We start from the raw sequence: 13,239 nt of genomic DNA, 5'->3' as shown, positions 1-13,239 counted from the left end.
CTTGCATCTTGAGGTTTGCTCCTTTCCTGCTGCCTCTCTCCCATTCTCATCTGCCAGCCCTGCTCTTTCAAGTTCTTCCTTAAACCTTTCTTCTCCTAGCAACCTCTCTTGTTTTCCCTTGCCAGTGCTTGTTCAATTTACTGTTCAGGGGATGGGGTCTCTCTTTCTTGTTTGGAGACTTTTTGTTGTTTGAATATAGCCAACTGTTATTTATACATGGCCACATCATTCAAGTTGAAGATTAACCTCATGTCTCTCAGAACTTTTAAATTAATATTTACATTTTCATTCTATGCCTAAATTTTCTTTACCCTAAGCAAATATACTAACTAGATTATCTTTCAGGGGCTTAGTATGGATATTCTTTGCATATTTTATCCCTTTGATACCCTTTATAATTGCAAATTGACTGTACAAGCATTATGAGACAAGAAATATATTTTTTTACTTTTTTTTTCTGTTGTGTTGCACTGTGCTGTAAGTTTATATGTGACTATTAAAAATTTACATGTGACTGTGTAAATACTTGGCAGTACCCCACAAAGCAGGTTTTTTACTTGAAGTCAGTAACACTGGGAGCACAGCTTAGCCCCACGTTTTCCAAGGGCAGCATTTTCAGAAGTGCTGAATGCTCCCTGCATATTCAGCCAGCCTGGGTGCTTTGGAAAATGTTCCTGTAAATGGCAATGACTCTGAAGACAATTATTGAGGAAAAAAAAGCTGCAGCATTAATTTAGGAAAGAGTGAGCTGTACGTGTGTTGGAGTCTGAGGCTGATGCAGCTCCCAGGCTTGGATCCCTCCTGTCTGCAGCTGCTGGAGGGGCAGGTGTGGGGCAGAACTGGTGTCAAAGCTCTTCAGGTCTCAGGTGAGCCAGAGAGCCCCCTTGTCACCCTGCAGTCAATGGCACAGGGCCAGGCAGGCTGAATGCAGCCCCAGATGCCTTTGGTGTGCCTGGTGCTGGCGCATGCTGAATCCCTGCTGCTGACTTTGCCTTGGCTCTGAAGGCACTGAGGCTGCACGTGCTGGGAGAGAACTGCTGCACAAATGTCCTGGTAGACATGGGGAAGGAGATTTTGTTTTCAAATTGGGGATTTTAGAGTGCAGAATTCAGAGCAATACGCTTTTATGAAGCACAGCGATACAGCTGTGTGCAAAGAAGAAAAAAAGCCCTCAGACCAAAATGCAGTTCTTTTTTTATCGTGCATTAATCTACACATAAATAAAGATTGCTTTTTATAAAAACAGCATTTGTGCTTAGCAGTTTCATTTGTTAAGTGCTGTTTTTATTTGTGTACTCAAGTGCAGCCTGTGCTGTGTGGACTTCTTTGCAGAGGCAAAATTGGAGACTGAAGAAATTTTGGAAGCTGGCTCTGTGGGAATTCAGCCTTGAGGCAAAACTTTCATAAGAGTTGTCAGAAATGAGTTTTCTACAAAAGAACTGAGTTTGGGTATTATTTTCTAATTGTTTTAGTTCGGTGTCGTTGGAAAGAGAAATGTTTACTTTAAACAATTAGCATTGTCAGTCATTCTCAATTAATGGCTAATTAAAATGGTGAAAATTTGTATAGCAGCAGAGGTATAATCATGATAAGTCAATCAGAAATTATATGGTGTATGAAATTATGGAAGGGGGAGGCTGGGAACTGGGTGTTGATCTGAAAGGTTCTGGGCCAGACAAATGCTGTCATAGATTTTCACCCTGGTATCACCCCACTTTTGTGTTCAGCCTCCCTTTTGTCTTTTCTCCATGTGTTTGTTAAAGAAAGTGCTTCTGGGAAGTTCCCATTTGTTATGTAGTTTATCCAGAACCCTGACACTGAAATTGCAAATATTTCTTTTTGTTAAGAACTTGAGAAAATTTTGTTGTAAAATTCTTTTTTTTTTCTTTTTTGCTTTTCAGACATGTTTCTTACTAGGCTTTGCTTTTTTATTTGCAACCAGCTGAATTGCTGCTGTTGAGTACAGAAAGTAAGATATATTTAAATACTTTAATGGATCTGGTTTTAGTTTTTGTGAGAAACACAAAGCATTTTAGCTTAAGCTGAATAAAGGTGACACTTCATTACAGTCAGCAGGACTTTTATGGATGTCAGATTTCTCCTGAGTGGTTTGCAGTCACAGTTCCTTGACACCAGTCCTCCTTCCATGGTATGGCTGATTTTGTAGTAAGCTTGTAAAAATAAGTAAAAAATGGTCCAAGGGTAACTTACAAAAATTAAATAACTAAAATAAATGCTAGACCCTTTGCCTTCTCTCTGATTCTTAATACTGGCCTGTGTCTCCCAGATCAAGCATGCTACTCAGTGGAAGAACTTTGGAACAGTAGCATGAAATAATATCAAGATTTCCTGATTATTGTAGATTGTCAGACACTAAAGATTTTAATTTTTTTAAGTTTTTTTTAGGAGGGGTAACAAATGTACTATAAATGATAGTTGTTATTTTAACAGTGTCTTGCACAATTTATTCCTGCAAATGGATTTGCCTCCTGCTAGATGTTATTATTGAAAATCAGGGGGATTTTTCTGCAAAAGTACTTTAGGATTGCTGAAATATGGAAAATGTAGGTCTCTCTGAAGTACAAATGCATGCTTGTTTTGGTATTTTGGGTTTTAGGTTTCCGGTACTATTCATTTCTTCATGAACTTTTGTTTCCTTTGGTGCTGAGAATGAGATCATTCTTGCTGTGAATCATGGAGTTCTCATATTATCCACATTATAAAGGCAGAAAAGGAACATTTTGGCCACTCAGTCTGACCTTTTGCATCATGTTGGCTCAAGGATTCCCTTCAATTTAATTGTTTTAAATAATGCCTTTAGACTTATCTTGATTTAGACATTTCTAGTGATGGACAGAGAGTTGCATACTTTGGTGAAACTTGCTTAAAGACTTAATAGCAAAGTAAAAGTAGTTTAAACTGTTAATGCTTTTTCTTTTCCATTTATTTTTTTTAACTTGGGCACATTTATAACTTATGTCCCCTTGTGCCCTGTTATTTGCATGGGTGTATATCCACAGTACCAGTAGCTTTCCATCCCTTCAGGAGCTTTTCCATGTGGGTAGCAGTCTCCATATGTAAAATGATCATTGTTTTCTTCCAGCCTCAAAGAAAACATTTGTCTTACGATTGTATAATTTTGGAATACATATTAAGTATTATCTGCTGTTTTCAGCTGTTGTTGTATGTTCTCCTGGACGGTTCCAGCTCTGAGAAGGAGTTTGAAAACAACAGGCTGTTTTTACAACCACTTCCTGCTGATAATCGTGCCCACAATGCTCATAGTAAAGGCCAGCCCAGTGCTACTGCATGACTCAAGTTTCCCCTTTTGCTTTGCTGTAGTAGCTGCACATCTAATCAGGGAGGGAGATTGCTGGGGGCTACCTTAAATGAAATCCAGAAGCACCACATTTTTATTGTGACCTTTGCTTACAATTTTGGTGGACATTAGAACTAACTTCTCTAAGGAGCAAGGGAGCTGTGTGTTAAGGCATCTATAGTGTAGCTCTAAATTAATTCAGAGTTGCTTGTGAATTTCCCACTCCTTAGCTCTGATCTTGTGTCATTATAAATGCATAAAAAGGTGGGTTTGTTTTCCTAGCAGTAATAAAGCCTAAGCATTTGTAATGTGTTAATAAGTTCAGATTTTCCACCGAAGTGCGTTCAACAGTTTGAGGAGGTTGAAGAATACTCTGCTCTGCAGATTTCATGACTGTAACTGAAATGCCTGGGTTAGAAAAGCACCTCTCTGAATCACCTAAAATCTGAATTAGCATTTGGCACTGATGCTCCTTCCAGCTCCTCTTCTGTCTCCAGTGACAGCAGCCAGGCTCTAGGACCACTCAGTTATTTACTTCAATAACCTATAAGATGCCTCAATAACCTATGAGATGCATTTCTTTTGGTGTTTCAGGGTTTTTTTCCTCCTAAATTGTGGTGAGATCTATCAGATATGAGTGATAATTTTGCTTTGTCTCATTGGGGCCAGTATCTCAGGGTGGGCATAGAATAATCAGGCACTTCAAGTCAATAATGAGCTGGGAACATTTTCAGACTTAGAATATTTCTTGAGCACAGAATTGGCATAGTGATTTCTTCCTAGATCTGTTTGATGAGCTGACAATTATTATGGTTCCTTGGCAATTGCATTGCTAACGTCTTTCCATTTTCTCTTTTTTCACTTTTACAAAAAATTTGCACTGAATTCAGTATTGCTCTGTGTAGATTTCTAAGCTGTGTATTTTACAGATGGTTTTTGTTAGCAGTTTCCTTACTGTGTTAAAATTTCAGATTACTGTAATGTCTTGCATAATACTACCAATAATGGATTTCTGATTTTTTTTTTTTCAGAGCTATAGTGAATTTTCAGCTAATTAACTACCTAGCATTGCTGTGGTTTTTAATGTGGAAATTAATTTCCACCAAATAATATTAACATAATGTATTAAATTTTGTAACAAATTTGGAGTACATTCATACAACTTCGAATGCAAACTAAGGGTAGAAATGCTCAAGGATAAAAGTTCTTTGCAAGGAAAATGTTTATGTATAAACTGATTATGTTATCTGAATTACTCTCCTTCCTCAACTGATAATGTGTAGGAGGAGTTGGCACTGTATTACCCTGGATTACTTGAAGAACATTCACTAATACTTATGTTACCACAGCATGCACCAAGCTACCCTGGTGTCCCTGCATTTTGTTTAATGCTGGATTTCTTAGCACATTGCTGCATACAAAACCTCACACACAGCTCTGCATACGTGTTTTCTTTGCGTGCCTCACTCTCTCTCCTCCTCTCACACTTTACCTTGACACTCCTTTTAATGATAAAACCCTTTTACAGCATGTGAGCCACACCTGAGTAGCTGATAGGATATCCAGCATGTGCTCATTAACAGCAGCAAAAGGGCTACCTTTGCACCTTGGGCCTCGTGGCGCTTTCTTTTATTTTTTCCTCCTCTGTTTTGGACAATGTTTAGAGAATGCAGCCATAAATGTGCTTGCTTTCAGTTAAATCTGATGGAAACTTGTAGTGGTTTGGCTTGTTTTTAACTATTATGTGTTCCAAGCGTGCCCATAATGAATAGATGGTGACCTAATATTTTGCAGCAGCACAGTACATCATGAAGGGAGTGTAATCTGAAGGGTAACACTGGATTTGCTTGGCTGGAGAAAGGAGCAGCCAAAGCAGCTTTCCCTTCACAGCTCTTTGACCTCATAGAAGAGAGCAAAAGAAACTTATTTCAGTTTTCTTTCTTCTTTCTTCTTTTTCTTCTTTGCTCTTCCATCTGTGTTGCTGGGCTCCTAAGCTGGCATAGGAGACTGATGATACTTTATATTCTAAAGTGTAATAAGGGTGTTCTATCTTGATGCTTTACTGTTTTTAGTTATCATAGAATAATAGAATGGCCTGAGTTGGAATTAAAGGTAATCTAGTTCCACCCCTTGCCTCATGCAGAGACACCTTCCACTAGTCCAGGTTGCCCCAAGCCCAATCCAGCCTGGCCTTGAACACATCTAGGGATGGAGCATCCACAGCTTCTCTGGGTAACCTGTGCCAGGGCCTCTGCACCCTCACACTCACAAATTCCTTCCCAGTATCCAGTCTAACCCTACTCTCAGTTTGAAGCCATTCCCCCTTGTCACTACAAGTTCTTCTCCATCTTTCTTCAGGCTCCCTTCAGGTACCAGAAGGCAGCAGTTGGGTCATCCCAAAGCCTTCTGTTTTCCAGGTTGAATAATCCCAATTATCTCAGCCTTTCCTCATAGCAGAGCTGCTCCATCCCTCTGATCATCTTGGTGGCCTCCCTGAACTCTGTCCAGCAGCTGAGTGTCCTTCCTGTGCTGGGGTCCCAGCACTGGGGTGGGGTCTGCGCACAGCAGAGGGCCCCTTACCCCTGGGTCCTTCTTGGGCTGCAGGATGTGGTGAGTGTTGTAGGTCCCACACGTTGTTGGCTTGCTCTCTGAGACCATGTCACCACTGTGATCATTCTGTTACTGTCAACTTGAGCAGTAAATTCAGCAGGTGCTGGCAGGGTGTTTTGGGCAGCTGAACAATTAACTGGATGTTGGTTGTTAGCATAAGTGGTGAATTGACCTAACCCATATTTGGTTTCTTTAACAGTTAACCTGGGTTTACGTCCTCCCTTTCTTTGGCTTGCTAATGAAATGAAATTAAAAAATACATTCAAGAAGTATGTATGTTCCTTGACTTCTTTCACAGACATGTTACTTGACCTCAGCGACCTTCTTCAGGTATTGTACCCATTTTTATTTTGACTTTTTTTTTAATTGTTAAAGTTTAAGATGTTTCAGTTTTTTTCTAAAAAATCTGAGTGGAAAATCACTGAGTTTGGAAATCTGAGTAATTTTCCAGTAATATTAAATGTCAGAAAAATTTTTCGCTTTTAATGCTGCATACAATTTAGAAGGAGTTGGTATGATCCTTTCATCAGGATTCAGAGTCACTGCAGTGGCACAGGGTCAGATGCTGCATATTTTTAAAACAACAGTTGTTGACGACAGAAATAACCTTTTTGGTAGGTAATGCTGCATAAATGTATTTGTGCACTTCAGAACTGTGTTTTATAAAATGTATTTTGAGAGAAATACGAACTTGCTCTGTCTGTGGAAATAGAAATGGAAATAGAAATAGAGAGCTCTACTGGCATATGTTGTCCTATCCTCATTCTCTCTGTTACAACTGTTTTACATACAATGTGAGTAGGTTACTTGCATCTATTTTTGTCCTCCCAGCTGTCTTGGTAAATGGCATCCCTCTGAAGACTATTTATTGCTTGAAGCAATCTGCTGGAATTGTAATAATCAAATGCATCTTTAATTCTGAAATTTAGTAACTTTCTTCTCTTTTTCTAAACTCTGATTGAATTATTTTGATTGCTCACGACCAAATAGGACATGTGTAGAATGGAAGGTTTGTTTTCCTTCTAAACACAGGTAATTTTTCATGGTGATGGTTTTGAAATAGAATGATCACAGTAATGTGAAGAACAGTCACAATGTGAACTAGAAGAAGAGGTATTGTATCTGTAAGAAGAAAAAAGAAAAATGTATTGTCAGCAGAAAAAGACAAGAAAGATTGATTTGTCTTTTCCCCTCTGTGCATTCCAGCCAGAAAATATTCTCAGATGGGGCTTATGGGGGACCAAAAGGTTAAAGAGAGGTAACTGAGGAGATGAGAGAGACAGAAATATCTGAGCAGTAGGGAAATAATCAACCCCTGAAAGAGAAAAATCCAAGATTTCAGTATCTTGATTTGCATTTAAGTGTCTTCTGATGAGCTCTACTTTATGGTTTCTTTAAGGTGAATCTGAGCAAACAGGAATGTTGAATAGTATTGTTAACTCTACCTATCCAGAAAGTCCTGTTTAAGAATACATAAATGTGTTTTTCAGGTTCTAGCTTGTTGGTTTTTCCCTCCTCCACAAGTCTGTTTAAAAAAAAAAAATCAAACAAACAAACCCCCACAAACAAAACCACAAACCACACAGAAAACCACAACTACAAACTGAGCCAAAAAAAACCCCAACAAAAAAAACCACCCAAGCCACCTTGGTAGCAAAACATTTGTGGCCCAGGCAGTAAATTTCAGTACATTCAGTACATTCTGCTTTAGACAAAAAAAGTCTTTGCTCACAAAACCTAAAGAAGAATTAGTTTGCTAAAAATAGTTCATTAGATGATACTATTTTACTTTGAAGTGCCTCTTTTTTTTGAAGGACTACTCTCCTATCCTGAAGTTGGGATATAAATGTTCTTAAGGAAGAAGAGTTGAGAGCAGCAGTAGTAGTGGTGGCAGCAAATTACTTTCCAAAGTATTTAATTTGTTCATAGTCATCTGTACAAAATTTGTCATAGTGGTCCAGGTGACTGTTTTTCTTGGTGAGATGAGAAAGGTGTTGATTTTATATCACAAAAAAATCACATCTGAAGTCTAAAAAATGAGCTACTGCTGAGCTGCACCAACTCTTGCTTAGAAACTAATAGGGAATGTTGAGATTTTTCTTCAAAATGTTCCTGATGCAGCTCAGTTGCAGTGGGAGGTGAGGGACCTGCAGGGCTCTGTCATCTGGCTGCAGGAATTTTGTAAGAAAGTCACCACACGAAACATCCTTACAGATTGTGTCCATGGAGGCCACTGACTGAATTACTGAGCACCCTGAAATGAATTTCAGTGCATTTGAGGGTGAAATAATCATAGAATCATAGAATCAAAAGACCTCCAAGATCACCAGGTCCAGCCATCAACCACCACCATGTCCACCATTTAACCAAGTCCTGAATCTGCTGTTCCCTGCAACTCAGTATTTGTTTAATGACATATCTTATATTCTTTCTCTATTGCTGCTCTTTAGGAAAAAAGTGGTAGAGAAAATCCTAAGAATGCCCTCTTAGGCTGTGGTTTGTACTTGTTGTACAACCCCTCTTCCTGTCTCTCTTGAATTGCTTTGGGACTTAAAAATATAAAAAAATAAAAAGGTGTCCCCTACAGTGTAATGTGCTTTTAGGATAGTATCGTGCTGCTAAAACTTAGCAGTAGAGGAGACTAATTTTTACTGTTAATGGCAGTCTGTTTAAAAAGTCATATCAGTTTTCCTCTTATGCTGATGACTGAGATGTGGGAGTTTGTCTTGTTCCACTGGGGAACTGCTGCATTTTCATAAGAATTTTTGGAGCTTCAAAATTGCTGCCATCTTGGGAAAAGACAAAAAGTCTTTTTTTTCCTTTTTTTTTTTTAATTGGAAAGGCAATTTCCTTGGTGTTTTATCTTCATGTAAAATACATCTTACATCTTGGAAATCTCCTGTTGAAAGTGTTGTTGGATCCAGAATGCCTCTGATACATTTGGACTTCAAAGCAGGATCTGAAATGATCTGAAAATGTCCAGAGCACTGCTGCAAATCCGGCGCCTTCCTTGTGCTGAGCAGTCGTGTTGCTTGTTGATTGAGTTGGAAGGACAGGGAAAGTACTTGCTTATATTTTCAGATCCTGCAAATTTTACTTGCAAATATAGTCCTTAGAGAGGTCTGCAATCAGGCCTTTTGTTTGCTTTTTTGTTAGTCCAATCTAAGCAACAGGCCTGGCTTGTTTAGGAGAGCTGCAGAGCCTGTCTAGCCTTGGCCAAGTTCTGAACAGTTTAGGTTTTCTCCCGTCTTTCCAAGCATCCCATTCCTTGCACCTGGAGGACTGTTTGGCTGAAGTTTCGTCTCAGCGTGGTGAAAGGCTGCCTTTCACATCCTCAGAAATGGCTGGGGTTTTTACTCTGTCATCTTCAGTGTCATGGTCTTTGCAATGGGGTCATAAAAAGCTTTGGGAAAGGGTTTGGCATTGCTCTGATCCCCAGTTTCAGCCTGGTAGAATATAATTTTTAGCATGCCTTGTGGTGTGTCCTGCTGTTAAACAAGGCTGGTGTTCACTGAAGAGATCTCAGACATCTGAAGAGCCAGGCTCTTTAAAGGAGTGTGCAGGAAAATCACCAGCAATGGATGTCATTAATTAAAATGGGATGTCTCTACTTGATATCAAGAAAAGGTTTTTCACTGTGAGGACAGCCAAGTGTGGAAACAGGTCATTTAGAGCAGTTTTGAAGTTTTTATCCATCAAGGCTCTCAAGATCTAGAGCAACCTGGTCTGCTCTTGTGGCTGAGCCTGCTTGGAGCAGGAGGTTGGGCTGGAGCCCTGATGAGATCCATTCCCACCTGAACTACACTGTGGTTCTAGGTAAGGGAAGAGGGATGCCCAAGAAGTGAAAATCAGTAACTAGTACTTGCTTGGTCTCTCTTCCACTTCAGAACACAACTCACCCCTATTTCTTCATCTGCAGTTTGTCTGGTACTTGCTTGTCTAGGGGGATTTTTATTGTGAATTGCTTTTGAACACTTGTTTTCATTTATTTAATCTAAAGGCAGCACTGAGCTCCTTGACTCCTCTATGATTATTGCAAATTATTGCTCTTTGACTTTCTTGCATAGATGGTTTCATAATGGCTTATTGTACTGCTGTGGTATTGGAGGAGGAACTCCAGGACTGCCATGGATGTGATTAGCAGAAGGAGTTTCCTTTGGAATCCCCTTACTGAAGCCAGTGCTTTAAAGCCCAGTATGAGAGAAAATATGCTTAATTTTGATTTGTATCTCTTGAATGACAAGCTGAGTTTGCTACTTGTTTGTATTTTTGTGTGTTACCTTTTGACTTCGCTAAATAGAGTATGGATCAAAAAAATTAGATGTTTCAGTTTATTGCATGGAGAAAGGTAAAATAGAGTATTCTTTTAAAGACTGCACTGGTTTGCTTCAGTTTTTGATACCCTTTGTTCATTTAAAGTTATTAATATGTTGACTGTATTTGCCTTTATTGCCCCTATGCAAATTGCTGTTGATTGAGTTAATTTAAACAACCTGTTTGGGACCTTCAGGCATTACTACACTAGAAATGTTAATAATGAATCAAATAACCACAGGTGCCTCTTTCCCCAGCAACAGACACTCTCCTTAAAAACTCATTTGCTTTTCATGCTTGCTTAATTATTTAGGCAGGCAGCCATGGATGTTTCACTGTGTGAATTCTCATCGTGTTCCAACTGCCCGGTCTTTGTCTTTCCAGAGGAATATCTTAACCACTGTCACCATTTGTTGTACTCTGCCAGAATGCCACACTATGGTCTTGAAAAGCCTTTTTGGAAATTGCTTGTAGAAGGGTTATTGTTTTATAACTTACAGTCCAACAGAAACTTCCATTCAATGGTAGCAGCTTTATTTTTTGCTACTCTCCAGAAGTCAACGTGACCTGGTAACTGTATGAATGGGAGAGTCTCTGCTTCCCCAGGAGAGTTTAAAATTCTGGAAGGTGTTAGACTGATGAATTCCTGTGTTACTGGAAATGAGGTGTGTGTTGTTATTTCTGAAAGTGGAAGTATATTGGTATTTGTGAACAGATCAGGCATGATGTGAAAGCAAGAGGAAATGATGAAAGGATAAGAGTCTCTCTGGAAGTGTCCCTTTGAAATCAGTGGCTGATGACTGACAGATGTGAAATGAAAAGACTGTCTCCAAAAAATACTGTGAAGGGCAAAGAGCATAACAAGTAGAAGGATCTTGTTGTGAAGATGTAACTGAATAATTGGAAGCCATTCCTTCACTAAATGCCCCTTTTAATTAACATAATGTGTTTGATAATGAGAGCAGAAATTAACTATTGGTAAAGGACAACATCTTAGAGAATCTTAATGTCTCCTGTAAAAAGAGGTTTTTGCAGTGCCTTGGTGAGCACATACTTTGTCTGAAAAATGTCTTCCTGCTAAAGAAGCTACTTTTTTTTTGTTTTGCCTCTTTTTTAATTAAAAAAAAATCTGTGATGGGTCCACATGCTTGTAAACCTTACTCTGTTATATATGAGTTGAATGTAAGAGATTATGGTAAAAACTATCAGGGTATGCAGATATTTTAAAATCTCCCCTCTAGCAGAGGTTGACACCCCTCTTTTGCATTAGGTGTTGATGCTTAAACCTAGTGACTGCAACAAATTTAGGAAATGTTAATATATGGTGAAAATCTGCAAAAAAAGAGCACAAGTCTTATGAAAGTATATAAAGCAATTGTCTCACTTCAACAGTTTTGATTGGGAGAGTTTGGAGAAATACTGTTTTTCAGTATGATCCTTTTAAATTAAGGGGAAAAGAGGCTGAAGTTGATGTGGTAAGCTTTAAAGCTGCACCAATTCAAGTTTAAGCCAGAGACATCCTTTCAGAAGGGCATTTTTGTTTATTCACCATTCTAAGAACTCATATAAAATTAGGTTTTATAAATGCAAATGTCATATGATTCTAAATTTGGAACGTTAAGCTTTTGATGGATTGGAGTATATGAATTTTTATAAGAAGTTCTTAATGAAGAAAGAACTAGAAATTAAAGTAGGCCTCTAAATTAATTCTCCTAATTTTCTAAGCTTAATGGAGTGCAGAAAAACCAAATGATGAGAGTAAAGAAAGACCTCTCTAAATGCCTATTTTATATCATATCTCCTCTGTCACGGGATCTGTGTGTGCATGTGAGTAATAGCTGAAATCAGTGATAGAGGAATAAAATTTTAGTGAAAGGGCCACCTTCCACTAAACCCAGGAGATCTTAAATATCATGTTTCAGGAGTTCAGTGGCATTACAGATTTCTGAGTGAACTTTATGCCATTTTTAATTTTTCATTTATGAGAACTGCCTCAGAACCTGTGAGTATCTGTTAACTTTCAAAGTTGAGAAGCATATTGTTTGAGAGGGCCTGTGAAGTCATTTTTCCTATTGATTTGCCAGAAAAACTGGAAGCAATTAAATATTCCTGATTCTTTTTGTGACCCTGGCATTAAAAATATGTGAGCTTCATGAGGAAAACAATACAGAACATGGACTCTACTGTATATTTTGCTTTCTTTTTAAATGGGTAGTAACCAGAAACTACAAAGAAATGGGCTTGTAAGCAAAAGAAAGAAATTCTCTCATTTACCACTTCTATTTTAATTTATTATTTTGTGCAAATACATTGCCTGCACCTTGAAGTCAGTCATGAAACACTGATGATGTGGGTGAAGTGGAAAAGCAGGTTAGCTTTAAGTGCATTATTTCTCAAATAAACCATAGATCAGGAGACTTTCAGTTAGTCCAAGGAAAGAAGGATAAATAGTAATTGACCACATTTATTATTCATTTGTCTTTGCTTTAGATTTAATTTGGAAATCACTTTGATTGTTAGAACTTCACTAGAAAAAAAATACATGCTTCTTTATGCCTCTTCATATTTATTTACTATTTATTATTGGGTTTATGGAAAGTTTGCTTGGGAGGAGTTTCTTAGAGAGTGACGTGGTTTGATGGTGACAAACATCAAGTGACAAGGAAAAAGGCTAGAAGGAAAAAAATACTTGTTTGGATTAGAGTTTTATGTGTTTTTTTTTTCCTTAGACTAATATGAGAGAACTAGTTGAGTTTGTGAGGCCTCTAATGGAAACATCATATGTACTTGGCTCCACTGAAGTAACTTTATTGATTTGTGCAGTGAAATCGTCCTTGCAGAACAAGATCTAAGTGATGAGGTTCAGGATTTATAGTAACTTGGTCTCCCAGCTTAGAAGGCTGAAATTACAGCCAAACACTCATTCTTTATGTTAATATTTTTTAGACAAAAGGTCAAAACAACCCTTTTTGAGCTTGCAGTGAATCTAAAGCCAG

The 13,239-nt window shown here is 38.3% G+C and overlaps 1 protein-coding gene across 1 annotated transcript in view; it reads left to right on the top strand.

Moving 5' to 3' along the window:
• The window catches only part of BRF1 (BRF1 RNA polymerase III transcription initiation factor subunit), a 170,704-nt gene that overhangs the window by 60,634 nt on the left and 96,831 nt on the right, over positions 1-13,239 (top strand). The window contains exon 4 of the mRNA XM_054286701.1: positions 6,228-6,259. Within this exon, the coding sequence (XP_054142676.1) occupies positions 6,228-6,259 (32 nt within the window). The remainder of the gene's footprint in view (positions 1-6,227; positions 6,260-13,239) is intronic.

The sequence above is a fragment of the Melozone crissalis genome, unplaced genomic scaffold (assembly GCF_028551555.1).
Source record: "Melozone crissalis strain CALT ecotype California unplaced genomic scaffold, PUWL_Pcris_2 ptg000056l_1, whole genome shotgun sequence".
In the NCBI taxonomy this organism is placed as follows: Eukaryota; Metazoa; Chordata; class Aves; order Passeriformes; family Passerellidae; genus Melozone; species Melozone crissalis.
This window is presented reverse-complemented; position numbering and strand designations above follow the sequence as displayed.